Below are 18,946 nucleotides of genomic sequence, written 5' to 3' on the forward strand. Positions count from 1 at the left end.
TGCCACTGTGTTTCGTAGTCCCTAGCTCGAAGAGCCTCATAAGGACTTGCGCTCTTATCTCTTTCCCCTCATAATGTCTTTCTCACTCGTGCGCTGTGTATCTTGTGAAGACGCCGAGATAAATCAAATGCAGCGGCGAATGGCAGCTGCTTCAGACGAGACTAACAATCTTCGACTTGAGCTTGATGCTTTGGCAGAGCGCCTTAAACTACGTGATGAGGTAGGCAATTTTTTTGCTGATTCAATGGATATATCTCTAACTTCTTGTTAGACAGAGCTTCATTCGCGTCTGGCCAAACAGAAAGCTCTGTACGTGCAAACGGTTGCTACTTTGAAGGAAACTATGGAAGATAATAGGCTGCTCCAAACGGAACTCTTGCATATGCAAAAAATTGGGAAGTGACTAGTAGTGGTATGTTGTCGAGTCTCTTTTGATTCATCGCGATACTCGGTTAATCTAAATCATCAATGGACAATAATAGGTTGCTGCAAAGGAAAATATTTGTGAAAACTGGAGTGACTAGAATTAGTATGTTGTTGACTCTCCTCTCATGCATCGTGATACTTAAATCAGACTTAGGGAATGGTGAATCATGAGCTCACGGGCTTCCTTACTGACATACGGAGAGTATGCGTCTCGGTTGTCGTCGGATACCTTTCTCGTAATCGCTGTATCTTTGTATGACGAAATTCGCTAGCGCTATACATATGTATGCCATATCTCTCAGATCCTAGCTTTCATTCAGCAGAGAATGGTTTGATTATGATCATGATCATGACCATTCTTCGAATCCCTCCATGACCCTGCAAACATGCATAGATAAGTAACAACAGCTACATTCATAACATTGAATGGTGTAGCCATCGCATAGTCCTGAATTACCCCGAAATGGATGGGCTTGAACGAGTTGGTCACAATTAGATCCGAGATTTAGAGGTCATGTTCTGGACCCTGTTTTCTTTCCTTTTGATCGAACCAGGATTGTAAACGATATTCGGTGACGCCTCGTTTTCAACACTCATGGGATGTCTGAATCCTAGGAATCCTACAGAGGCATCCTCACTCCGGATCCTCCTCAGTCCAACAATCACTTGCCTGATAAACAAAGGCTGCTGACACAGTGCTCTCGAGAGCAATGAACCCCTCCTATACCAAGATGGGTGTAATAGACTTGCCTACTGGTACTGTCAATGCATTAGCCTTTTCGATGGATGGACGTTATTTGGCCAGCACCAGCGACGACAAAACGGTGCGCGTTCACGACATGCAACGTGGGTTGTCAAAAATTTGGGAACACAAAGGCACCTACCCATACACTGCTGTCGCATGGAGAGATGACATTCTATTCGTTGGTGATGAGGGAGGGGGGATTATCTGCTCTTATCCCACCTTGGTGAGTTCTGTGTTTCCGGTAATTCAGAATTTAATATCTGAACGCGACACGTAGAGGTGGCCACGTCGACGAGCAAACGAGGTCATACATGAGGCCTCTTCACCTGTCGCAGTTATTGAATTCAACGAGAGCGGTGATCATCTTCTTATCTGCTCAGGTGCCGACGTTTTACTCTTCAAGAATTCGAAGAAGGGTATGACTTATTCCCTATTTGAATGCACGTATGCTTCTTGATACAAGTCATAGGTTCCGGAGCATGGCGATATACAGACCGCCTGTCACGTCCTGCATTTGGCGAGACTGAGAATTTCGCCCAACCTCCGATTCTAGCGACAGGCGTACATTTTCTCGAGAGTGATAATGAGTGTCTTATTGCATACTACCATCATGGTGTTTGGTGAGGGATCTATGTTCACTCGATGCAGATTTACTCTGAACATCCTGTATATTAGGAAGTGCAACATCGACGCTTGGGAGACGACTCGTATCTGGGGTCCAGACGAGAAAATGTATGTTCTCTCCGTCCTGGAGGTAGTCAATAGCTTAGGACTGTCATAAAGGAACTTCTGCTAAATCCCCAGACTCAACTTCTTTGGTGGCGACAAATATACGCAATGGTCTGGATTGGTTCAGGAACACGCCTCAAGACTTCAAGAAAATTAGTACCTCGTTTGAAGTTCAAGAACTTGGATCCAATGTTCCTCTTCTTGCTCTGTTCATCAACAAAGGTCAAGCAACAGTAATGGGTACGACGAAGGGATACACTGTGATATTCGATGCAAAACACGGGAGAAGGATCCAAACTTTGAAGCACGGAATGGGTGAGTCTGCCTAAAATACATATATCCATCGCTAATTTTTCCTGGCTTGAGACCGCTCCTGGGTGACCACCTTAGTAAGTGCTTTTGACCTGTCCCCGACTCCTTCTGCTAATCCTTGTTTTATCACACTCTAGGCATATGTTGAACTTGATGTACCAACCCGTCGTCGAATGATAGCCACTGGCAATGGTAACTGTGTGCAGCATACACAAATATTACTGTGGAATGAAGACGATGGCACTCCCGCGAAGGGAACTAGCAAGTTGTGGGTTCTACCTAGACTTGTAAGGTGCGTTTCTCATATCCATGACTCCGTTACTGAAACAATATACAGATTATGATGATTGTAACTGTTGGCCGTATGATCCTCGTGGCAATGGGTATAACCTTCGCACTCTTGCTGTTATTCCCCTCACAATGGTCAAGGGACAGTGTCTGGAAGATGCTTGGATACTCCGAGAAGATTTCATCCATGTCTTATCCGGTGACATCTTCCCCTTCCTCCGCCTCTTCCCCTTCCTTGTCTTTTCTGTCATCCGGCGGTCACTCACCCCCGAAGACGAAATTCAAAGAGATACTAGTCAATTTGGGAGAGCTCATCCTGGTATGTGTCCTTTGGTTCATTGGGATCTCAATGAACTGATTAAGTCGGAACTTTGGACAGTTCTAATACCAGTGCTTTGATATTGCTTCTAGTTCATGTGTATTTTTCGTATGCCTTGCATATTCACCGCTAGCAGCCATTATTCAAACAGAATAAATACTCAACGAGCATTGATTTCAGTATTCTTTCGAGATCACAAACCCTGATGAGCCATCGTCCTTACATTCATGACCCAGCAACAGCAATGTCTTAAGCGTTTACTGTTCAACTTTTTTGACGCTAACTCCTCGTGTGTGTACACGTACACTGTTTCTAGTTGTAAATATAATTTATAAGTGCCCTACTAATCTCACTCGCATGACGCACGAGTTACTGCTCTTCGAATTCTGGGATCCGGACATGTACATGTACATCGCAATATTATATTCGCTCGCGATCACCCACAAACAGTTCCGTCTCTACCTCCTGCTCGTCGAACCTGTCTTCAAATGTACTGGCTGTTCGGATAACATCCAACTCCGTCACCACTGCTTGCTCTCTCTTTCTGAGCTCATCACCTCTAACCCAGCGGATCACATACACGTATGTTAAATGTATCTGCATTTTGACCGATTGAGGTGTCCAGAGTATACATAATGTAACTTTAGCTCACCAGTGCGACAATAGTTTTGATGACGAGGGCCAGACAGAGGAACAAGCAAAATACGAGTCCCATTATGATAATCAACGTCCCCGCATTCTCCTCTATTTCTCTGGCGAGCTCAGGAGAAGGAGGTGGTGGATCGGTAGAGGTGCCGTCGGTGATATAGAATGCGAGGATGATTTCGCGGAAAATTACGCGTGCGAGTGAAGTATTGGTCGGACCAGTCATAGTTGAACAATCACAGAAACAGTTGATGACCCAGAGAGCGTATCTTAAATTCTGTTGAAAAGTTTCAGGGTAAAAGTAGTGGAACTAAGAACATTCTATCGATCGCGGAAGCGATAAGCCTGCGTGTTGGCGCGTGGAGAGAACAATACGAATGGGGATTTTCAGTCCGGATTTGTTAGAAAAGACGTGAAGTATGACATAAGTGAGTGACTCTTTGTATGTTTTCAAGTTTCTTTGGGGCGTACATCCGCAAGGTGAGCATTGGGCATGAGGTTGTATGACAGCATTTTTGACCTGACACACGCTCGAGTACCATCAAGTATTTTGGGCTCAGGATTAATTTTATCTGTTTTCCAGATACAAATAATAGAGGTGTTTCTACACCCAATGTTCCATAGTAAATTCATTCCCTAGAATAAATGAATACAGTGAATTCGTTTTATCATTCCTGTTAAATAGCGTTCACTGCTCCCTGGAGACTTCCTGAGTATCCAGGAGAAAATATCGTACTAAGTATTCAGTGGCACCATTCATCCATCTGACTTCCTAAAAAGGAACTAATTTAGCATTCGGATCAGCGTATTCGATCATGATCCATTGATCAATGATTGACCCTGGTTCAGTGAATTTACTTGCAATTGGTGGGGCCAGAAAGGTATACGTATCGTCTGAGATACATTGAACCTCGAAATAGATGTCTTCCCCCACCAAAATTTGAGGCTTTATATGCAGGAAGAGAGAAAGTCAAGGGTAGACGGTGAAGGGCGAAAAAGCTTCTTTCAGGGTCGAGCAGCTAGTTTCAGGACATGCTTTTTGATCCCTTTCATGATGATCCATGGCCATTGCATCGATACTGTCAAACTGTGAATGCGGTTTTCAGTCCAAGGTCAAGTCTGGCTCGAAATTAAGGCTGATTTCCTGACCTAGATAGAAAGGTGAAAATGAATCAGAGTCTGGAGCATTTTTACCAGAAACTTCCATCTATAGAGTTTGAAAATTCAAAACGAGGCGCGGGTAGAACAATACGGCGAAAGTGAAAATGGAAAAAAACTATCAAAGCTTCTTGGGTACAAACTCGTGCTTAGAACATGTCTTGTCTATAAAATGGAAGGCAATACAACTCTCTCCTCATATTGAATCCTCATTAGCTTTCGTCGAGCCTAGCCACTTCCAATGTCTTCTACTAGTCGACAAACCAGATCCTCCAGGAGTGCAAGTCGCTCCGCAAGTGCAGCTTCCATCCATTCTTCGTGGGGACCGTTGTTGAACGGCAATATAATGCCATTGTGAGATGAGGATAGGGTAGGCTTTGCAATCCGATACTGTCACACTAGTCATTGACTTGAATTTGCTAGGTCAATGGGAAGACGTTGGGATTATTCTTCGGACGTGATAATGCATTCCCTGAACGAAAATGTTTTGCTTCTGTCAACTCTCGCGAAAACAACAATCGTTTCATTGAAGTTCAGCGGGCCTTCAAATTCGATTATAATGCCAACTTCTATCAGGCGAAGGTGATCGTCGGAAAGCACAAATATTATGTTGCGGGAACCTACAACCAGCGCTCGGTCGAAACGAATACGTCTCTGGAAGCTTACGGCTACAACAAAGAGTTCGCAGGAGACGTAGCCATCTTCTTCCATTCAAAGTACGAACCAGAGAGGTTCCTCGAGGCCCTTCCACGCTACACCAATGCGAACGAAAGAGAGATCGCGATTCGTCGTGTTATTACTGCGTGAGTAGATTAAATTGCCTTCGTGTAATTGCTCTAACTCAACGACCGGTGTGATGTAGGTTTTGCAAAAACGTTAAAGACCATGTCGAGAAGAATACATCCCTCAGACGTGTTATCAGAGGGTAGATGAGTTCGTGGCCCATAGCCTTCGCTCTGTTTTCTCCTCCTCGCGTATGTCCCGGAGACCTACATCTCAATTTTCTTCATCGTGTCTATTCTCTATACTTCTTTTCCTTTGGATCGTTCATCTATCACATATTCTTCATGAATCGTGAATCTCAAATGGAGTTAAACAGTTTTTACCTTTATAACCACTGTAAAAATCCCTCTTTTCTTCCGACTCAGTTTATGCCTAACCAATGTTTCCTCTGCCTACTATGCCTACCCCGTTATATGTCTCAGTCTTTTTACCATTTCAACCGGCCAGTGTACTTAACTTTCTCCCATTCATCTTCTCAGGCATTGACGGTGTCAATGCCCTTGTAGATACATGTTTTGCGTTCTTGGACTGGTTCCGCTCCGACTAAAATTCGATACGCGTACTTCCTTGTGATCAATATCAAATTTGCCTTTTATTTGCGTTCAAGTATTGGACTAATTCCGGTTTCTAACCTGGAGCAATCCATGAATCCGTGATCATGAGTATAAGATGGTTGCAATTGCAAAGACGTAGCAGATCAAGCTGACAAATTTAAAATGACTACGTACACGTGATCATGAGGATATTTCCTTCTTAGCCACGTGCATTCCATGGTAGCTCTTGATATATACTTACAATTTGTGCATCCATCTCTCAACTAACGGCTTCCTTCTGGTTTAACTGGATACGAAGCTCGCTTACACTCTAAATCCTCATCAAACTGCCATTGGGTCGCTGTCTTTGTTAGGTGGACTGAAACCAAGGTTTCAAACTTCACTCGGACACCAGTTGAGGCTACGAATCGACACTGGTCCTGATTAGATAGGAACAGAGCTTCATTAATTCTCCTGTGCAAAATATGGATCGTGAGTACATGTCAGGCTGCTGTTCACTAGTTCCGTCTCAATTCCATCCTAGTCGTGAAATGCTGTCTTGCGACCTTTGAAGAGAGAGAAGCGACAGAAGGATTTACTTTGCATGCGGTAATTGATACAGATGTCTTTACCTGCCTGTGTCGCAAACCGTTCAATTTTCCCAAAATCCCTCCTCGACATCAACCTGTAAATCTTAGTCCTCACGCAACGACGTTGCCCAACTTTTATGTTCCCCGCTGGATTGATTCATCAATACCTTTCTTGGGATTTGCTCCGAGCAGTAATCCGTTCAAATTCCATTTCCTCAAATGTCTTGACTACGCTCTCGATAGCTTGCCTATCGTCAAGGACAACGATGGTCACTACGTTCTTAGATCGTCAGAACAAGCGAACTGGGATTCTTTGGAGAGAAATATGCGTGCGTTCCTTCGTGCATGTATGAGGGTAAACTCGTTGGCAGTCCCTGAAGATTTTCGACTTTGGCCTTATCCAAACAACTATGGGTATCGTTTACGGTGGAAGATGGAGATGGATGCGCGCTATGCAGCCATGCGATCTCGCCAAGCATTTATCCTTTAATTGCATGCATATCCTTCTTTCTTCACTTGCTGTATCACCTGGAAAGTCAATGGGTCGACCTTGTTATATCTGCCTTCGAACACAATGCGAGATTGCCTAGCATTAGTCCTTTTTTGAGTAAAAGGCAACAGGAATACGAAAAACTCCGGAGAGAACCCTTTCCAACAAAATGGCAATGGAAAGAGTGGTTGCAGCAGCAAACCTCGATCAGTTCAGAGTGGCTTGAATATTTTCATCAGATCCTGGATCTTCCGATGGTCGGAACATTTGTAGATGCCCATACTTCTGGTTGTCTTCCATGGATTCCAGTTTTTCTTAAAGCAAAAATGCCCCTGATGTTGTACTGGGGTTCTACCAATAATTGGTCAATCCCCACTACGCTAGATCATCTAATTTCTACACCTAATTCTGCCATGATAAACACTCTAATCTCGCAACAAACGCCCTATCCTCCACCCCCATCGTCCATAGAACAACGTTTCACGCGCGAGTTTCCTATCTATAAACCTCGATTGCGCTTGCCTCGTATCGATGGTGGAAGCCTTCCTCGTCCAAACGAGAGCCTTTTTGCTTTCATTCAGCGTAGAGAAGATCATAGACTCAAAGTCATTGCATCTGAGACTTCCACTGAACGTCAATCTCGTCTTCAACGTGAGGCAAATGCTGAGAAGGATCGGCCTCCTGGTAGGAAAGGTGCCCGCGTCTACTATTGGGACTTAGTCGAGGGGAACAGGGTCCGGACAGCAGTGGGGAGGAGCAATTACGAGGATATCTGGGAGAGGTATGGGTTGCGCCAGAGGCGTTATGATTCCGTCACTGATGAATGGGAGGTGTGTACCGACTTTGACCCTAATGATGCTCCTGATGATTACGGCTATGACTCCGATGATGATGATTCAGACGGTTTCATTTCTGTCGGTGCTCATATAAACGAGGAAACATACCACAATGATGGGGCCATGTCCTCTCAGGCCTATCTCACTCGCCTTCAATCTCTGAATAAGTTACCGCATTCTTCGATAGAGTTCCACGAGGCCGTCGAAGATGTTGCTTACCACAGGTTCGGGTTTCTCAAGCAACCTATTGCACAAAATCGTGACTTTGTACTCAAATTGCAAGCTTGGAAAAAAGTCTTGGGCGTTTTCGGTTGTGGACGCCGTCACGCAGCAGTTAAACTTGACGATCATCTCAAGCTACAGCTATGTGACTTCATCACACGAATACTAGATGCAGTAGATCTCCGACATGCACCCGATGCGTATGACTTATCTGCTAGGAGTCTTATACAGCCTCCGGTTCCCTTTGAAGTTGATACCCTGTCTTCATACAATGGCCGTTACTTTATAATACAAGCAAAAGATGCGACAGATAACGAAGAATATGTGATTGCACTACGCAGCGCCAGTACCGTTATGGAAATCGCACGTCGGAAATGGGGTCCTCGAACTGAGGATATTATGAAGTGTTTGATCGAAGAAGGGATTCCCTTCAACACGCTCATGGCTAGCCACCCTCCTCATAGGTCCCTTTCGATGCCCTTCCGTAAACCTGCAATGTTAGGCTTCCGCCCGGTTGGATTTGTTCCCACATTGCAAGACTATAGTTCCTACGAGCTTGTTCGCAACGATTTCTTGCGCTCTGCCAGGGGCCGTGCAGCGCTCTTAGCTGGAGGTATCATTGCCAGATTAGCCAGAGGCATTGTCGATGCGAATGATGTTTACGATGGCCCCACTGGTCATGCCCTACATGAAGGCGAGCAAGCACTGTGTGTCTGGGAAGCAGGCCAAACACATGCGTTTTGGGATGATAAGCTTACCGACGAGGAGATGGATCTGATTTGTGGATCATACGAGGTTGCAACAGGTTCATACTCTTTTTCTTTTTCTTTGAATTAAATCTAATTCTGAAGTCCTTGCATCCAGGTTTTGTTTCAAAGCAGGGTCAACAACAAACCGCGATCAAGTCTTGGTGGCCTCGTTCAGGCTCCTGGCGATCCTGTGGCCTAAATTGTGGATACTGGTCCAGAGATGCAGAAGATTGGTTCCAAAATCGTTTGGACCAAATTCTAAAGTCTCCAGTGCCAGTTGCTTTGATGACCAGTCAGGAATGGCATGGGAGATTGAAATTTCAGAGGGCCAATAGTCTTTCCAACAAAAATGACATTCTTGCTACAGAATATCTCAAGGCAAAGTGTAATTTACCATTGTAAACTTAGTTACGGTTGCACTGTGCAACTAAATCATATACAGTTTATTCTTGCGCAATCGAGAGAATCAAAGTCTTTGACTTGCCAACTCATGATCCTTCTTAAATTTCACAACTTTTCAATAGATAGTGCATTTGAACGCTACATAGATATAAACTGTAACAACTAAAATCTGATTGACTTGAGAGTATTGCACAATTCTGACTCTACAACCTGATTACAGACAATGCTACACTGGCTAAGTCTCCGATCACGCAGATCATTGACCACATAATGGAAGTGCAGATAAAAGCACCGATGAAGATGACCATGTCGATAGCAAGTCGGAGAAGCCCAGACCTCTGTTACAATGTCAATCAACCGTGCAATGAATTTATAGCGAATCTTACCTGATCTCTGCCCTGAATTTGGGGGGCATTATATTGAATGAAAACAAGCAGCCCAACACTCAAAGCCGAATGACCAAAACCAGTCAGTGGTTGATGAAGAAACATAGTTCCGATCTTCCAGAGTGCTCTAATCAGAAAAAGCAAGTAACTTAAAGAACCTATAGTGAACAAGATTTTAGTCCCTTGCCGATCAAGTAACTAAATGTGTCGATGAAGTTTGAAGTGTAACAGAGAAGAAGTCAGTATACTTACAATCAAATCTAGGAGATTCATGTGTGGTGCTGGAAGACCAGGTTTGTCTTCAGCCCTATTGCCTTGATCTACATCGTTCTCTCCTTGATTACAGACCTCCTTCGATGCCTCATTCGATGCAAGAATAGCATGTATATCTGATAGTGGAAGTGAAGTAGTGTTCTGCGAAGACCGTCACTACGTACCACTGATACCAATACTTTGGAAAAATGACCTACTTTGTCTTCTTCCAACTTACGTTGGTTCCCTCCTTGATCACAGACCTCATTTGATACAGGCGTTACAGGAATATCCAGCACTGGAGTAGTAGCATTCTGTTCAGTGGAACTCTGCGCAAAATGAGATAATGAGATCGAATGAGCCAATGATATCCGTATAATTGATGCAGGGGAGACTAAGGTGAAACTTGCATTCATAGAATACTTCGACCATTGAAAGACATCGGTATGACCGGGATGCGGGGTAGGAGAAACGTTCTGCAGACAGATGAGTTGGAAGATCTAACAATAAATTTGAACTAACCAAAAGCATTAGGTTATGTCTTTCAGCGTCGCCCTCATCACTGTCTTCCATCTCATTACTTCTATCTTCTTTATCCATCTTCAGATTGTCTTCCGTTCCGTCTTTGCTCCCAACCGATCTCGATTCTCTCGAGGAGGAGTCTATTTGATTCTACTGAAAGAGTTAAATCCAGTTCGATAGCACGGGTTGATATACGCACATTCGCGTCAAGGGCACTGGACTCTGCCTCTGTAGGCCTGTACCACCCATCGTGGTCAGGGAGGATCGGAACTTGCAGATATGCACTCGGTGTCTGATCATGAGAGGAGCTCATTGAGAGTGGTCACCGCGTGTAATTCATCCAGCCAAAAGTCTGATGGCGTGATCATGAGATCTGAACACGTTCTTAACGTCGGAAATGGTCTTCCACAATCACGTCGATATCGGGTCGAATAGATAGCATCTAAGCACGGAGTTATACTCAGGTGTTTAGACTTGGTTTGGAGTAGAATTTGGAGTATTATTAAATCAACATCTAATTCGTGATCAAGACTGATCTGAGACAAGATATCATGTGACTAATGATATGCTTGGTATGGTTTATCGGAGGTCATATGATAGATCTCTTCGAGGAATTTTCCTGTAGACACGTACTCCTTGTTCTCCTGATTCTCTATCACACACAGGCGATCCCACAGAGTCAAACTCAGTAGGAAGCCAGTGACTTCATTCTATTTCGCACTACTCACACTACCTGAGTCTTCGACTGGACGTGACCCGGATCTCTCCAGGCTTCGCGAACGATACATTGTCAAAGTGCTATTGAGGACCCAGCTTGGCTTACCCGTTGCAGTCAACTTCAATGACCGGTCCGCAATTTTGGGATGCGCCACCTGTTCATTATTCAGGTCCACGGGCTGCCATCCAAGTCCCTTCCCATCCCGATTGAACCATACCCAAATCTGATACCCTCCATCCTTGGTACTTCTATGGATGTATACCGTCCCTAGAATTCTCGGAATCGGTGTTTCGGGGAGAGGAACATCCAAGTCAACCGGTGATTGGCTGTAATACCAAGCAGTTTCCCCTTCGCTTGTATGCGACCTAAACGAAACAGTCTGTAGCTTTGTCGGTCCATAGGTGTCCCCAACAATGGAGTTTGTTCGTTTCGACTTGTCCAAGAAGTATTTCGGGGCAGCTGCGGAAAATTTGAAAGTGACGGGCGTAGCTTCTCTCACCTCGGCAGCTGCGACGGAGCCTGCTCTCAGCAAAGTTATCAGTACAGGTCTTTCGCGAAGAAGGACTGACTGACCTGGACCAGAAGTTCTTTCATCCCTTCGTTTGAGGGCTCCTTTTTGGGGTGGGGGTGTTTTTGCCTGTACTCGAGGGCTTCTACCTCGATCTCAGTATCCGTAGTTGCGACGGGAAGCCGATATAGATTGACTTACACCTCTTCAGCATTGGGAATATCGACGATTTTCTGGACAATCCCATCATCGTCCACAGCATAACGGTAATAGTCGTGGCTTTCCCTCCTGTACCAGCCCAATCGATGGGGCTGTAAACAGTCAGCGGATAGTCAGTTGTTTAGCCCAAGTTTGATTGTCCTCCTACCTTCAAATCATAGGTTCCGTCGTCTGTGACCTTGTCTGGGTCCATTATCAAGAGAGTACTTGTCCAACCCTACGTGATTATAATCAGTTAACTCTTCCTATCAATGTTGATCAATCCCCCAATTTCATGTGGAGCTGGCAGGTTGGACACCTCGTCCCTGAATCGATAACGCAATTGATAAGCAGAACACTCATCTAGTTCGTTCCAGGATTTCTCCAAACTCAAGTCGGTCCTCAAATGGCTCGCCGCCGTAGGGTTGATTCGAACGAACAGCCGTGTCGATGTCAAGAGTGTTTGAAGCACAATCCGGAAGGATTACTCCTTCCACGGTCTATCCTGAACACGCATCGACACCGGGAACGTCTCCGAGCCGCTTTATCAACCAGCGACGATCATTCAGAAGTGAATCGGACTGACGATCCAATTAATCCGGACAGTATAGCCAGTGGAAGTTTGCAGCCGGATCCCCAACCACATATCCGTGCTCCTTCTCCTCCTCCTCCTCCTATAATGGAAGTGGAGGATTACGAAGACTGGTTGCGATCAATCGTATCTGAGATAGGTATACGTCTCAAATTTCTATACGACTCAGAGACCCATCTGGAATTCGTCAACCATCCTTCTCCGAACCTATCGTTTGTCTCTCCAGATCCAGAAGCCTTACTACAGGTCAACTCTGGAGATTTCTGTCTAAAAACAACCAGCAGCTGCAACATGCGATTTTTGGAGACCGAGACAAGATTCTGTGGGCTACTACACCAAATTCAAGCCCTTCCACTGGGAGCACGTTTAAGAGGAGATTTGGATGTGGAGAATGAACTATACACGGCATTAGACAGGGTTCATCCCTTCAAAGGTAGACAGTGGAATTTGCAAGCATATCCCAATGGACTTGGGGGAGTCACCGTTAACAATAGTATGTGAATTTTCATTGTTGTTGTTAAGATCATGTACACCGTGTAACCGTGCCAAAGCTACAAGGTGTCTAAGTGCAGAAGACGAATGGGACAGTAGTGAAGTTATTAACAACACCGCCGTTACGCCGTTAGTCCCCGGAGAGCGATAGTAGAGAGAGAGGAGCTAAGTAGCAGCCAGGTCGGAGCGGCGGTATCGCCGATGACGAGGAGCGGACCAGAGAACGTTCAAGTCCTAAGGTCGAGGGGAACGTACTTCAAGGCGTTGAGCCTGAAGACTTAGAGAAGGGTTAAGTTGAGAAGGGAGATCTAAGTTGATAATTAAACTGAGGAACTACAGTAGCGTACAGGCAGTATTTATATCTACGGATCGGCGCATCGGTGCGGAGCGCCAGACTAACTACTAGGAGCTATACGAGTAGTACCTGCAGGGTAGAAGTAAAAGAACAAGAAGGAAGGACTAGAACGAAAGGGTATGTGTAGCAAGAAAGACAATAAGAGTACGATTACAATAAGAGTGGATCTTCGGAGTACCGAGCGGCGGAATGGAGGCCGTGGCATGGACTTGACAGTTGTTTCCATTAGTATCTGAACCCTATCATCAGCTCGTCATTTCACAGTGCTCGGAGCAAACCCTGATATAGCGCCAATTTCATGGCTGCCTTTAATAATCTATATCAAATTTCAGACACCTGTCCGTCAGATGCGAGTCATTCTGGCGTTATTACGCTGTATCGTCAGAGCATTGAAGAAAGAAGCGAAGCTCATCCACCGTCCCAGATTCCTTCGCGGATTCCAAAGGATATTCACACCATCGTCGATTGCTATGACCTTGATCCCACCTTGCACGCCTTCGTAGCATGCCCAAACTGTTATGCACTCTCTCCTCTGACAGACCACGAACTGAAAATCGCGGAGAGTCTCTACCAAGCAAACCAACCTCTTCCCGTGTGCGACGAGAAGTCTCATCCAGACTCAGCACCGTGCGGAACTACTCTGTGGAGAACTCGCCGCATTGATCGACGAACGTTTGTTACTCCTGTACGAAAACAGGTGTTTCAGGATTTGAAGGAATGGATTGGAAGAACCATGGCTACTCCGGGAACCGAAGATGCGATAGCTCAACATCAACAAAGTCCGTCTCCTGCAGATGGTGATCCAGAAAGAGATTTTGTGGATTCCAAAACGTTTCGTCAATTCAAGGGCTCGGATGGCCAGCCATATGCAATACCTCAGACGGGCCCTTCTGGATCGCCGGACCTGCGACTCGTGAAGAGCCTTGGCTTTGATGCTTTCAATCCGTTCCATTCCAAAACGGCACATGCTATCGTCCAATCCACAGCTCTATACATGGTAATTCTATCTTTGCCAGAACACCTTCGATATCGACCTGAGAACATGTTTCTACTCACTGTCATGACCGGAAAACCTAGCCAGCATCATATAAATTTCACTCTACGCAAGCTGGTGAAGCAACTACTTCCGTTCTGGGAAGGAGTCTTCTATGTACACACCGCGCGCTATCTTCTCGGGCGAAGAGTCTTCATAGCGCTCATTCCTGCTGTATGTGACACCGAAGGCGCACATCAGCTTTCGGGATTTGCTTCACATAGCCATACATACTTTTGTCGACGATGCCTATTACAAATTGGCGACATTCACAACCTTGTTCCCAAAACATGGCTAATGCGGGACTCTGCCCAGCATAGAGAATTAGCTCTCAAATGGAAAGAGGCTTCGACGGAAGAAGAATGCCAGAAAATTTATGACAAGTATGGTATCCGGTGGTCGGAGCTCTTAGAGCTACCGTACTGGGATCCCGTTCTTTTCACCATCATCGACGACATGCATTTTGCGCAACTCGGCCTGTTTGAAACTCATCTCCGTGACATATGGCAAATTGACCACAAAAGTGTCGGCGGTGATGGTCTTTATCCAGAAGTTAAAGACCAATGGAAATTGTGCAATGCCAGTTTGCGCAATCTCCTGAATGAAATCCGGGAAAATCGACCATCCTTACAGACTCGCTTGCAGGAACAAAAGAAAAGGACCCTTTGGTATGTTTGCTTTAAGCTCGGGTTACGTACAGGGGTTCGCAAGAAGAAATCTTTGGTAGACCAAATTTTGAGATGGGTGAGTCTCGCGTTGATTATCCTCTTCGTCTTAATCATGTTACTACCGTCTAGCGTTTGAATTTTGGACGCGACACTGTGTTGATTTCGAAATTCGACCAGCTGCTTTACGATAAAATAAAGGCAAAATTTGAAGCAGAGGAACCTTCGAGAACTACGTTATTGAACTACGAGCACAACTATCTCGAGCATTTATGTCAGGACTATAAGATCCCACCGTTTGATACTTCTGATCCGCCTCGAATGTCCAAAGATGATATGGGACGGAGATTACTACTTTGGGTGAGCCACAGTACCATCATTCAACGTAACATTGGCATGTTAATTGTTTTCAGCATCAGGAGTACCGGGACAGTCCCCTGAAACAGTCCCTACCCCGCCATGTTATTGGTAAGGACCTGCTGGAGGAGATCTGAGCGGATATGAAACGAACTATTTTGCCTACTTGGATTCAATCACCGCCTCCAAATTGGGGTACTCCTGCACAAGGCAAGCTTAGCGCTGATGAGTATAAGGTCGTATGCTCAATCTCACTGGTCATTACACTAATCCGGGTGTGGGGATACGGAACCGAAAATCTTCAGTCCCGTCGCTTCCAGATGCTGCTGAATTATCTGGACCTTGTTCATGCAATTCGCGTCCTTTTGCTCCGTGAAACATCTCGGAAGTCAAGAGACTATTACAGATCTCATATTCAGAGATATCTAGAGACTGTCCTGGTGTTATATCCCGATTTTACACTAAAACCAAACCACCATTTCTCACTCCATGTTCTCACTGACCTGGAAACCATGGGCCCAGGTCATGCTCGGAGTACCCCAGTATTTGAGCGAATCAACCATTCCTTACAAGAACTTAATGCGAACCAACACCTAGGTAAATTTTTACTGTTTATTATCAACAAATGTTGTACTGACAGTATATTTCAGGTGAAATCGAAGCTACCATGTTGACTACCTATTGCCGGCAAGCTAACCTGCAAGTGATTTTGAATCACAATGCCGATGTACGACAAGACATCGATGAAGCTATTGAAGCTCTGAAAAACATCGACCGTGAGGATCATCGCGGTATGTTTCCTGGAACGGACCACTCGGCTTGGTCAAGCACTGAGTTCAAAGCAACTGCCTTTTGGATCAAACATTCCACTCTGGATCGCATTACACATCACCTATGTAGGATACATGACCTACCCCACTCTCATTGGAGTTCCAAACTCACTCGCCAGGCTCACTCTTTGCAGGGCGTCGCAATCGGGCGGGTAATCTACTCTCATGAAGTTCGGCAGAATTCCGTCATTTTTCGCCATGAAGGAGAATTCCTTGCTGGCACGATCGACCAGGTCTTTACTCACCCCCATCCCCATCCTGTCACCCAGGCATTAATTATAATCACATATCTCGAAATATTTGTTATGGAAGCTATCGAGGAACAGGATGATTTGTATCAGAAGCTTCACTGCGGATGGTTGTGTTTGCAAACACCCACAGCTAGTTCTCTCTATATACCGTTGTCGTCTATCATCTCTCACTTCGTCCGGACAGACCTATTGCTCACTATAAGAGGAAACCCGGTTACGCACGTATATCCTGTCCCAAAGGTGAGTGGGATCCGATTTCATTGTTGATTACAAGTTCTAAATCTCAACTAGGTATTCTTCGACAACGATTCAGTAATGCCAACCCCGACCAATTGACTTCGATATAAGAGGATCTAAGCGACCAGAGAGGACAAGTTTCCGTAATATCATTTGGGATGAAAGGATCGATCTGTATCAACGTAACGAGAACAATAGATTTCCTTTAATTTTAATCGTGCCTTTCCTTTATTTCTCATCTTAGCCTCTGCTTTATGTTCAAGTTCCAAAACCTTTACAAAGGCAATAGCCGTCATATATAAGCTAGGGCAGCTAGCTTTCCCTCTGGAAACACCTTTGTCCATTATGAGCTCGGCAAGTGTCATCTCACTCACCTTTCAATCAGTCCTCTCAAACTGCTATAGAAAGTCCGCATCCTGTCATCTAAAACCCAGCACTTGCAAATTTTGGAGCAGCAGGTTGAGGCAAAGCATCGAGAGATTCTCCAGCTTCGTAGCGAGGCCCAGGATCTGCGCCGACAAGAAGAAGCTCCCCCTCGAAAGACACCAGAAGTTAACGTAAATATCGTTTCGTCTTCTATTGATTAACAAAAATATTCAAAACCTAATTAGATTGGCGTGCAACCTGAATACGAGCATGCTCTTGCTCGGTTAGAGAGAGCGACCGCATTGACACGAAGTTTCCGTACCCAGATACTGGCTTGCTTGGATTGCGATCTGAATGACATGAAATATATAGATGCAATCATGACAAAGGAGGTTTGTACGATGCTTCATTTACTGACGGGAGGACGTGTCGTAATTCATCTTCTAGTTGAAGCAATTCTGGGCTTTATTGGAGCAAATTAAACATTCGAAAGCAGAGATCATCATGCTAAAAGCTGTAAGTATTGTAATCTTGAACTCTCAAACATTAACAAATGATGCAAACGTCACCAGGAACCTTCTCGTGGTGTAGACACTAATCAAGACACCCCTACATCGGCTTTAACAGCGCTCCTGGAGGAACAATGTCTAGTCCTTTGCAATATGGCTCAGAAACTGAAAGGTTCTGGTCATGAAGATCATCTCTTTCAGGAGTGTACCGAATTATATCACAAAGCATGTATGATCGAGTAAATGTAATTTTCATTGCTAGATAATGCTTGTAGTAGGGCTGCAGGTAGAAATGATAAGTACATTTGATTTTTCGACTGAAGGAGGTCAATGAATGTAATTCAGACAAAATATGGTATAAAGGTGATATACTAGGAGCATCACTGCCACGAATTCTCCCACCACTGAGATTATCAACCATGTAATCGAAATGCAGATGAAAGCGCCAGTTAGAATCGTCATGTCTATAGCAGTTTGCAGAATAACGGAATCCTGCACAGAAGTAAGTCTATGAGCATAGAAACATAACATATTAGACATTACCATGCCTTCAGCCTCGGCTCGAACTTGAATTGGGGCATAGCGCTGGACCAGTGTGAAGATCACAACACTGGGGGGTACAAATCCGAGAGCAATCGCATGCGGTTGACTTTGAAACATCGTTGAGACCTTCCAGAGAAGCTTTATCGAGAACAGAAGGTAGCTTAAGGCACCTGCATTGAACAGGATCTTGGGAAGCTGAAGAGTATCTAACTGATGAAAATCGGGTGGGTCATGCAATGTAGTTCAAAGCAAGTTGAATATTACTCACCGCGAAAGCCCTGAAGGCAACGAAGCGAAGACCACTCAATCTTGGAATTTCAGGCATAAACTAACGAACAGACTTGAAAGCAAACATCAACACCAGGAAGTCAATGACCTACACCACGATTACTATTGTTGTCTCTGTTGTCCTGCTGAGCCTGATTGGCGTGAGTGGTCTCATTCTGATTTGAGAACGAGATTAACTACCAGAATGAGGACTCGCTCACTCGTTTTGATCCTTGATAGGTTGTCTCCGTCATGTTGTTGTTTCCTGCCGCTTTCTGGAATACTGTGAATGTTTCCTCTAAGATGGTCATCTACATGGAGCACTCACCGGTGAGTTGGTCCGCTTCATTGGGATGGCGTTCTCCTTCAAATAAAATGAGGAACAGCAAGGTTCATACAAGTACAACTCACCTTCCCAAGTGTTTTGTTGCGTTGAGAATCATCACGGTGGAGGTCGAATAATGCCTGCTGAAGGAATCATCGGACCTGTAACGATGCATATCGGATATGACAACGGACTGGTTCTGCTTCCTCCACATCCATGATTTTATACCGCCGTTCGATCTCAGTAGTGATACCTTTTAAGAGTGTATTTTGGGAAGGGTGCTCGTGGATGAGTGCGAAGGACATCCGATCCT

At 44.9% G+C, this 18,946-nt stretch overlaps 11 protein-coding genes across 11 annotated transcripts; 7 read left to right on the forward strand and 4 right to left on the reverse strand.

Annotated features, from left to right (window-relative positions):
* Nucleotides 1-73: 73 nt before the first annotated feature.
* C8R40DRAFT_1175987 (uncharacterized protein) lies at nucleotides 74-403 on the forward strand (the record flags this gene model as incomplete). The annotated part of the gene is made up of 2 exons (XM_046232428.1): nucleotides 74-220; nucleotides 272-403. 2 exons carry the CDS (start codon nucleotides 74-76, stop codon nucleotides 401-403), a joined length of 279 nt encoding a protein of 92 aa, XP_046081170.1.
* Nucleotides 404-1,157: 754 nt separating this feature from the next.
* On the forward strand, nucleotides 1,158-2,899 carry C8R40DRAFT_1175988 (WD40-repeat-containing domain protein; the record flags this gene model as incomplete). The annotated part of the gene is made up of 9 exons (XM_046232429.1): nucleotides 1,158-1,394; nucleotides 1,449-1,587; nucleotides 1,641-1,791; nucleotides 1,847-1,903; nucleotides 2,028-2,215; nucleotides 2,267-2,289; nucleotides 2,350-2,499; nucleotides 2,550-2,819; nucleotides 2,864-2,899. 9 exons carry the CDS (start codon nucleotides 1,158-1,160, stop codon nucleotides 2,897-2,899), a joined length of 1,251 nt encoding a protein of 416 aa, XP_046081171.1.
* Nucleotides 2,900-3,239: 340 nt separating this feature from the next.
* Nucleotides 3,240-3,690, reverse strand: C8R40DRAFT_1175989 (uncharacterized protein; the record flags this gene model as incomplete). Its single annotated transcript, XM_046232430.1, has 2 exons — nucleotides 3,240-3,416; nucleotides 3,472-3,690. The coding sequence occupies 2 exons, from the start codon at nucleotides 3,688-3,690 to the stop codon at nucleotides 3,240-3,242; spliced, it is 396 nt and encodes a 131-aa protein (XP_046081172.1).
* A 1,173-nt stretch (nucleotides 3,691-4,863) lies between these two features.
* Nucleotides 4,864-7,018, forward strand: C8R40DRAFT_1175990 (uncharacterized protein; the record flags this gene model as incomplete). Its single annotated transcript, XM_046232431.1, has 4 exons — nucleotides 4,864-4,918; nucleotides 4,982-4,992; nucleotides 5,046-5,425; nucleotides 6,637-7,018. The coding sequence occupies 4 exons, from the start codon at nucleotides 4,864-4,866 to the stop codon at nucleotides 7,016-7,018; spliced, it is 828 nt and encodes a 275-aa protein (XP_046081173.1).
* Nucleotides 7,019-8,814: 1,796 nt separating this feature from the next.
* On the forward strand, nucleotides 8,815-9,083 carry C8R40DRAFT_1001079 (uncharacterized protein; the record flags this gene model as incomplete). Its single annotated transcript, XM_046222753.1, has 2 exons — nucleotides 8,815-8,881; nucleotides 8,941-9,083. Coding segments are annotated over 2 exons (210 nt in total), but the record flags the coding sequence as incomplete, so codon positions are not given.
* A 347-nt stretch (nucleotides 9,084-9,430) lies between these two features.
* Nucleotides 9,431-10,700, reverse strand: C8R40DRAFT_1175992 (uncharacterized protein; the record flags this gene model as incomplete). Its single annotated transcript, XM_046232432.1, has 6 exons — nucleotides 9,431-9,565; nucleotides 9,614-9,811; nucleotides 9,866-10,027; nucleotides 10,084-10,341; nucleotides 10,388-10,537; nucleotides 10,587-10,700. The coding sequence occupies 6 exons, from the start codon at nucleotides 10,698-10,700 to the stop codon at nucleotides 9,431-9,433; spliced, it is 1,017 nt and encodes a 338-aa protein (XP_046081175.1).
* Nucleotides 10,701-11,097: 397 nt separating this feature from the next.
* C8R40DRAFT_1175993 (uncharacterized protein) lies at nucleotides 11,098-12,025 on the reverse strand (the record flags this gene model as incomplete). The annotated part of the gene is made up of 4 exons (XM_046232433.1): nucleotides 11,098-11,624; nucleotides 11,679-11,758; nucleotides 11,815-11,924; nucleotides 11,981-12,025. The coding sequence occupies 4 exons, from the start codon at nucleotides 12,023-12,025 to the stop codon at nucleotides 11,098-11,100; spliced, it is 762 nt and encodes a 253-aa protein (XP_046081176.1).
* Nucleotides 12,026-12,217: 192 nt separating this feature from the next.
* Nucleotides 12,218-13,046, forward strand: C8R40DRAFT_1175994 (uncharacterized protein; the record flags this gene model as incomplete). Its single annotated transcript, XM_046232434.1, has 2 exons — nucleotides 12,218-12,896; nucleotides 12,955-13,046. The coding sequence occupies 2 exons, from the start codon at nucleotides 12,218-12,220 to the stop codon at nucleotides 13,044-13,046; spliced, it is 771 nt and encodes a 256-aa protein (XP_046081177.1).
* A 1,273-nt stretch (nucleotides 13,047-14,319) lies between these two features.
* C8R40DRAFT_997350 (uncharacterized protein) lies at nucleotides 14,320-15,904 on the forward strand (the record flags this gene model as incomplete). Its single annotated transcript, XM_046236789.1, has 3 exons — nucleotides 14,320-14,808; nucleotides 15,228-15,333; nucleotides 15,444-15,904. Coding segments are annotated over 3 exons (1,056 nt in total), but the record flags the coding sequence as incomplete, so codon positions are not given.
* A 1,064-nt stretch (nucleotides 15,905-16,968) lies between these two features.
* On the forward strand, nucleotides 16,969-17,741 carry C8R40DRAFT_1073542 (uncharacterized protein; the record flags this gene model as incomplete). The annotated part of the gene is made up of 5 exons (XM_046226588.1): nucleotides 16,969-16,983; nucleotides 17,028-17,180; nucleotides 17,235-17,381; nucleotides 17,437-17,505; nucleotides 17,562-17,741. 5 exons carry the CDS (start codon nucleotides 16,969-16,971, stop codon nucleotides 17,739-17,741), a joined length of 564 nt encoding a protein of 187 aa, XP_046081179.1.
* Nucleotides 17,742-17,825: 84 nt separating this feature from the next.
* C8R40DRAFT_1175997 (uncharacterized protein) lies at nucleotides 17,826-18,938 on the reverse strand (the record flags this gene model as incomplete). The annotated part of the gene is made up of 8 exons (XM_046232435.1): nucleotides 17,826-17,990; nucleotides 18,042-18,251; nucleotides 18,310-18,369; nucleotides 18,422-18,484; nucleotides 18,530-18,583; nucleotides 18,637-18,672; nucleotides 18,720-18,776; nucleotides 18,828-18,938. 8 exons carry the CDS (start codon nucleotides 18,936-18,938, stop codon nucleotides 17,826-17,828), a joined length of 756 nt encoding a protein of 251 aa, XP_046081180.1.
* Nucleotides 18,939-18,946: the final 8 nt, after the last annotated feature.

Source organism: Lentinula edodes (genome assembly GCF_021015755.1).
Source record: "Lentinula edodes strain Le(Bin) 0899 ss11 chromosome Unknown C8R40scaffold_48, whole genome shotgun sequence".
Lineage (NCBI taxonomy): Eukaryota > Fungi > Basidiomycota > Agaricomycetes > Agaricales > Omphalotaceae > Lentinula > Lentinula edodes.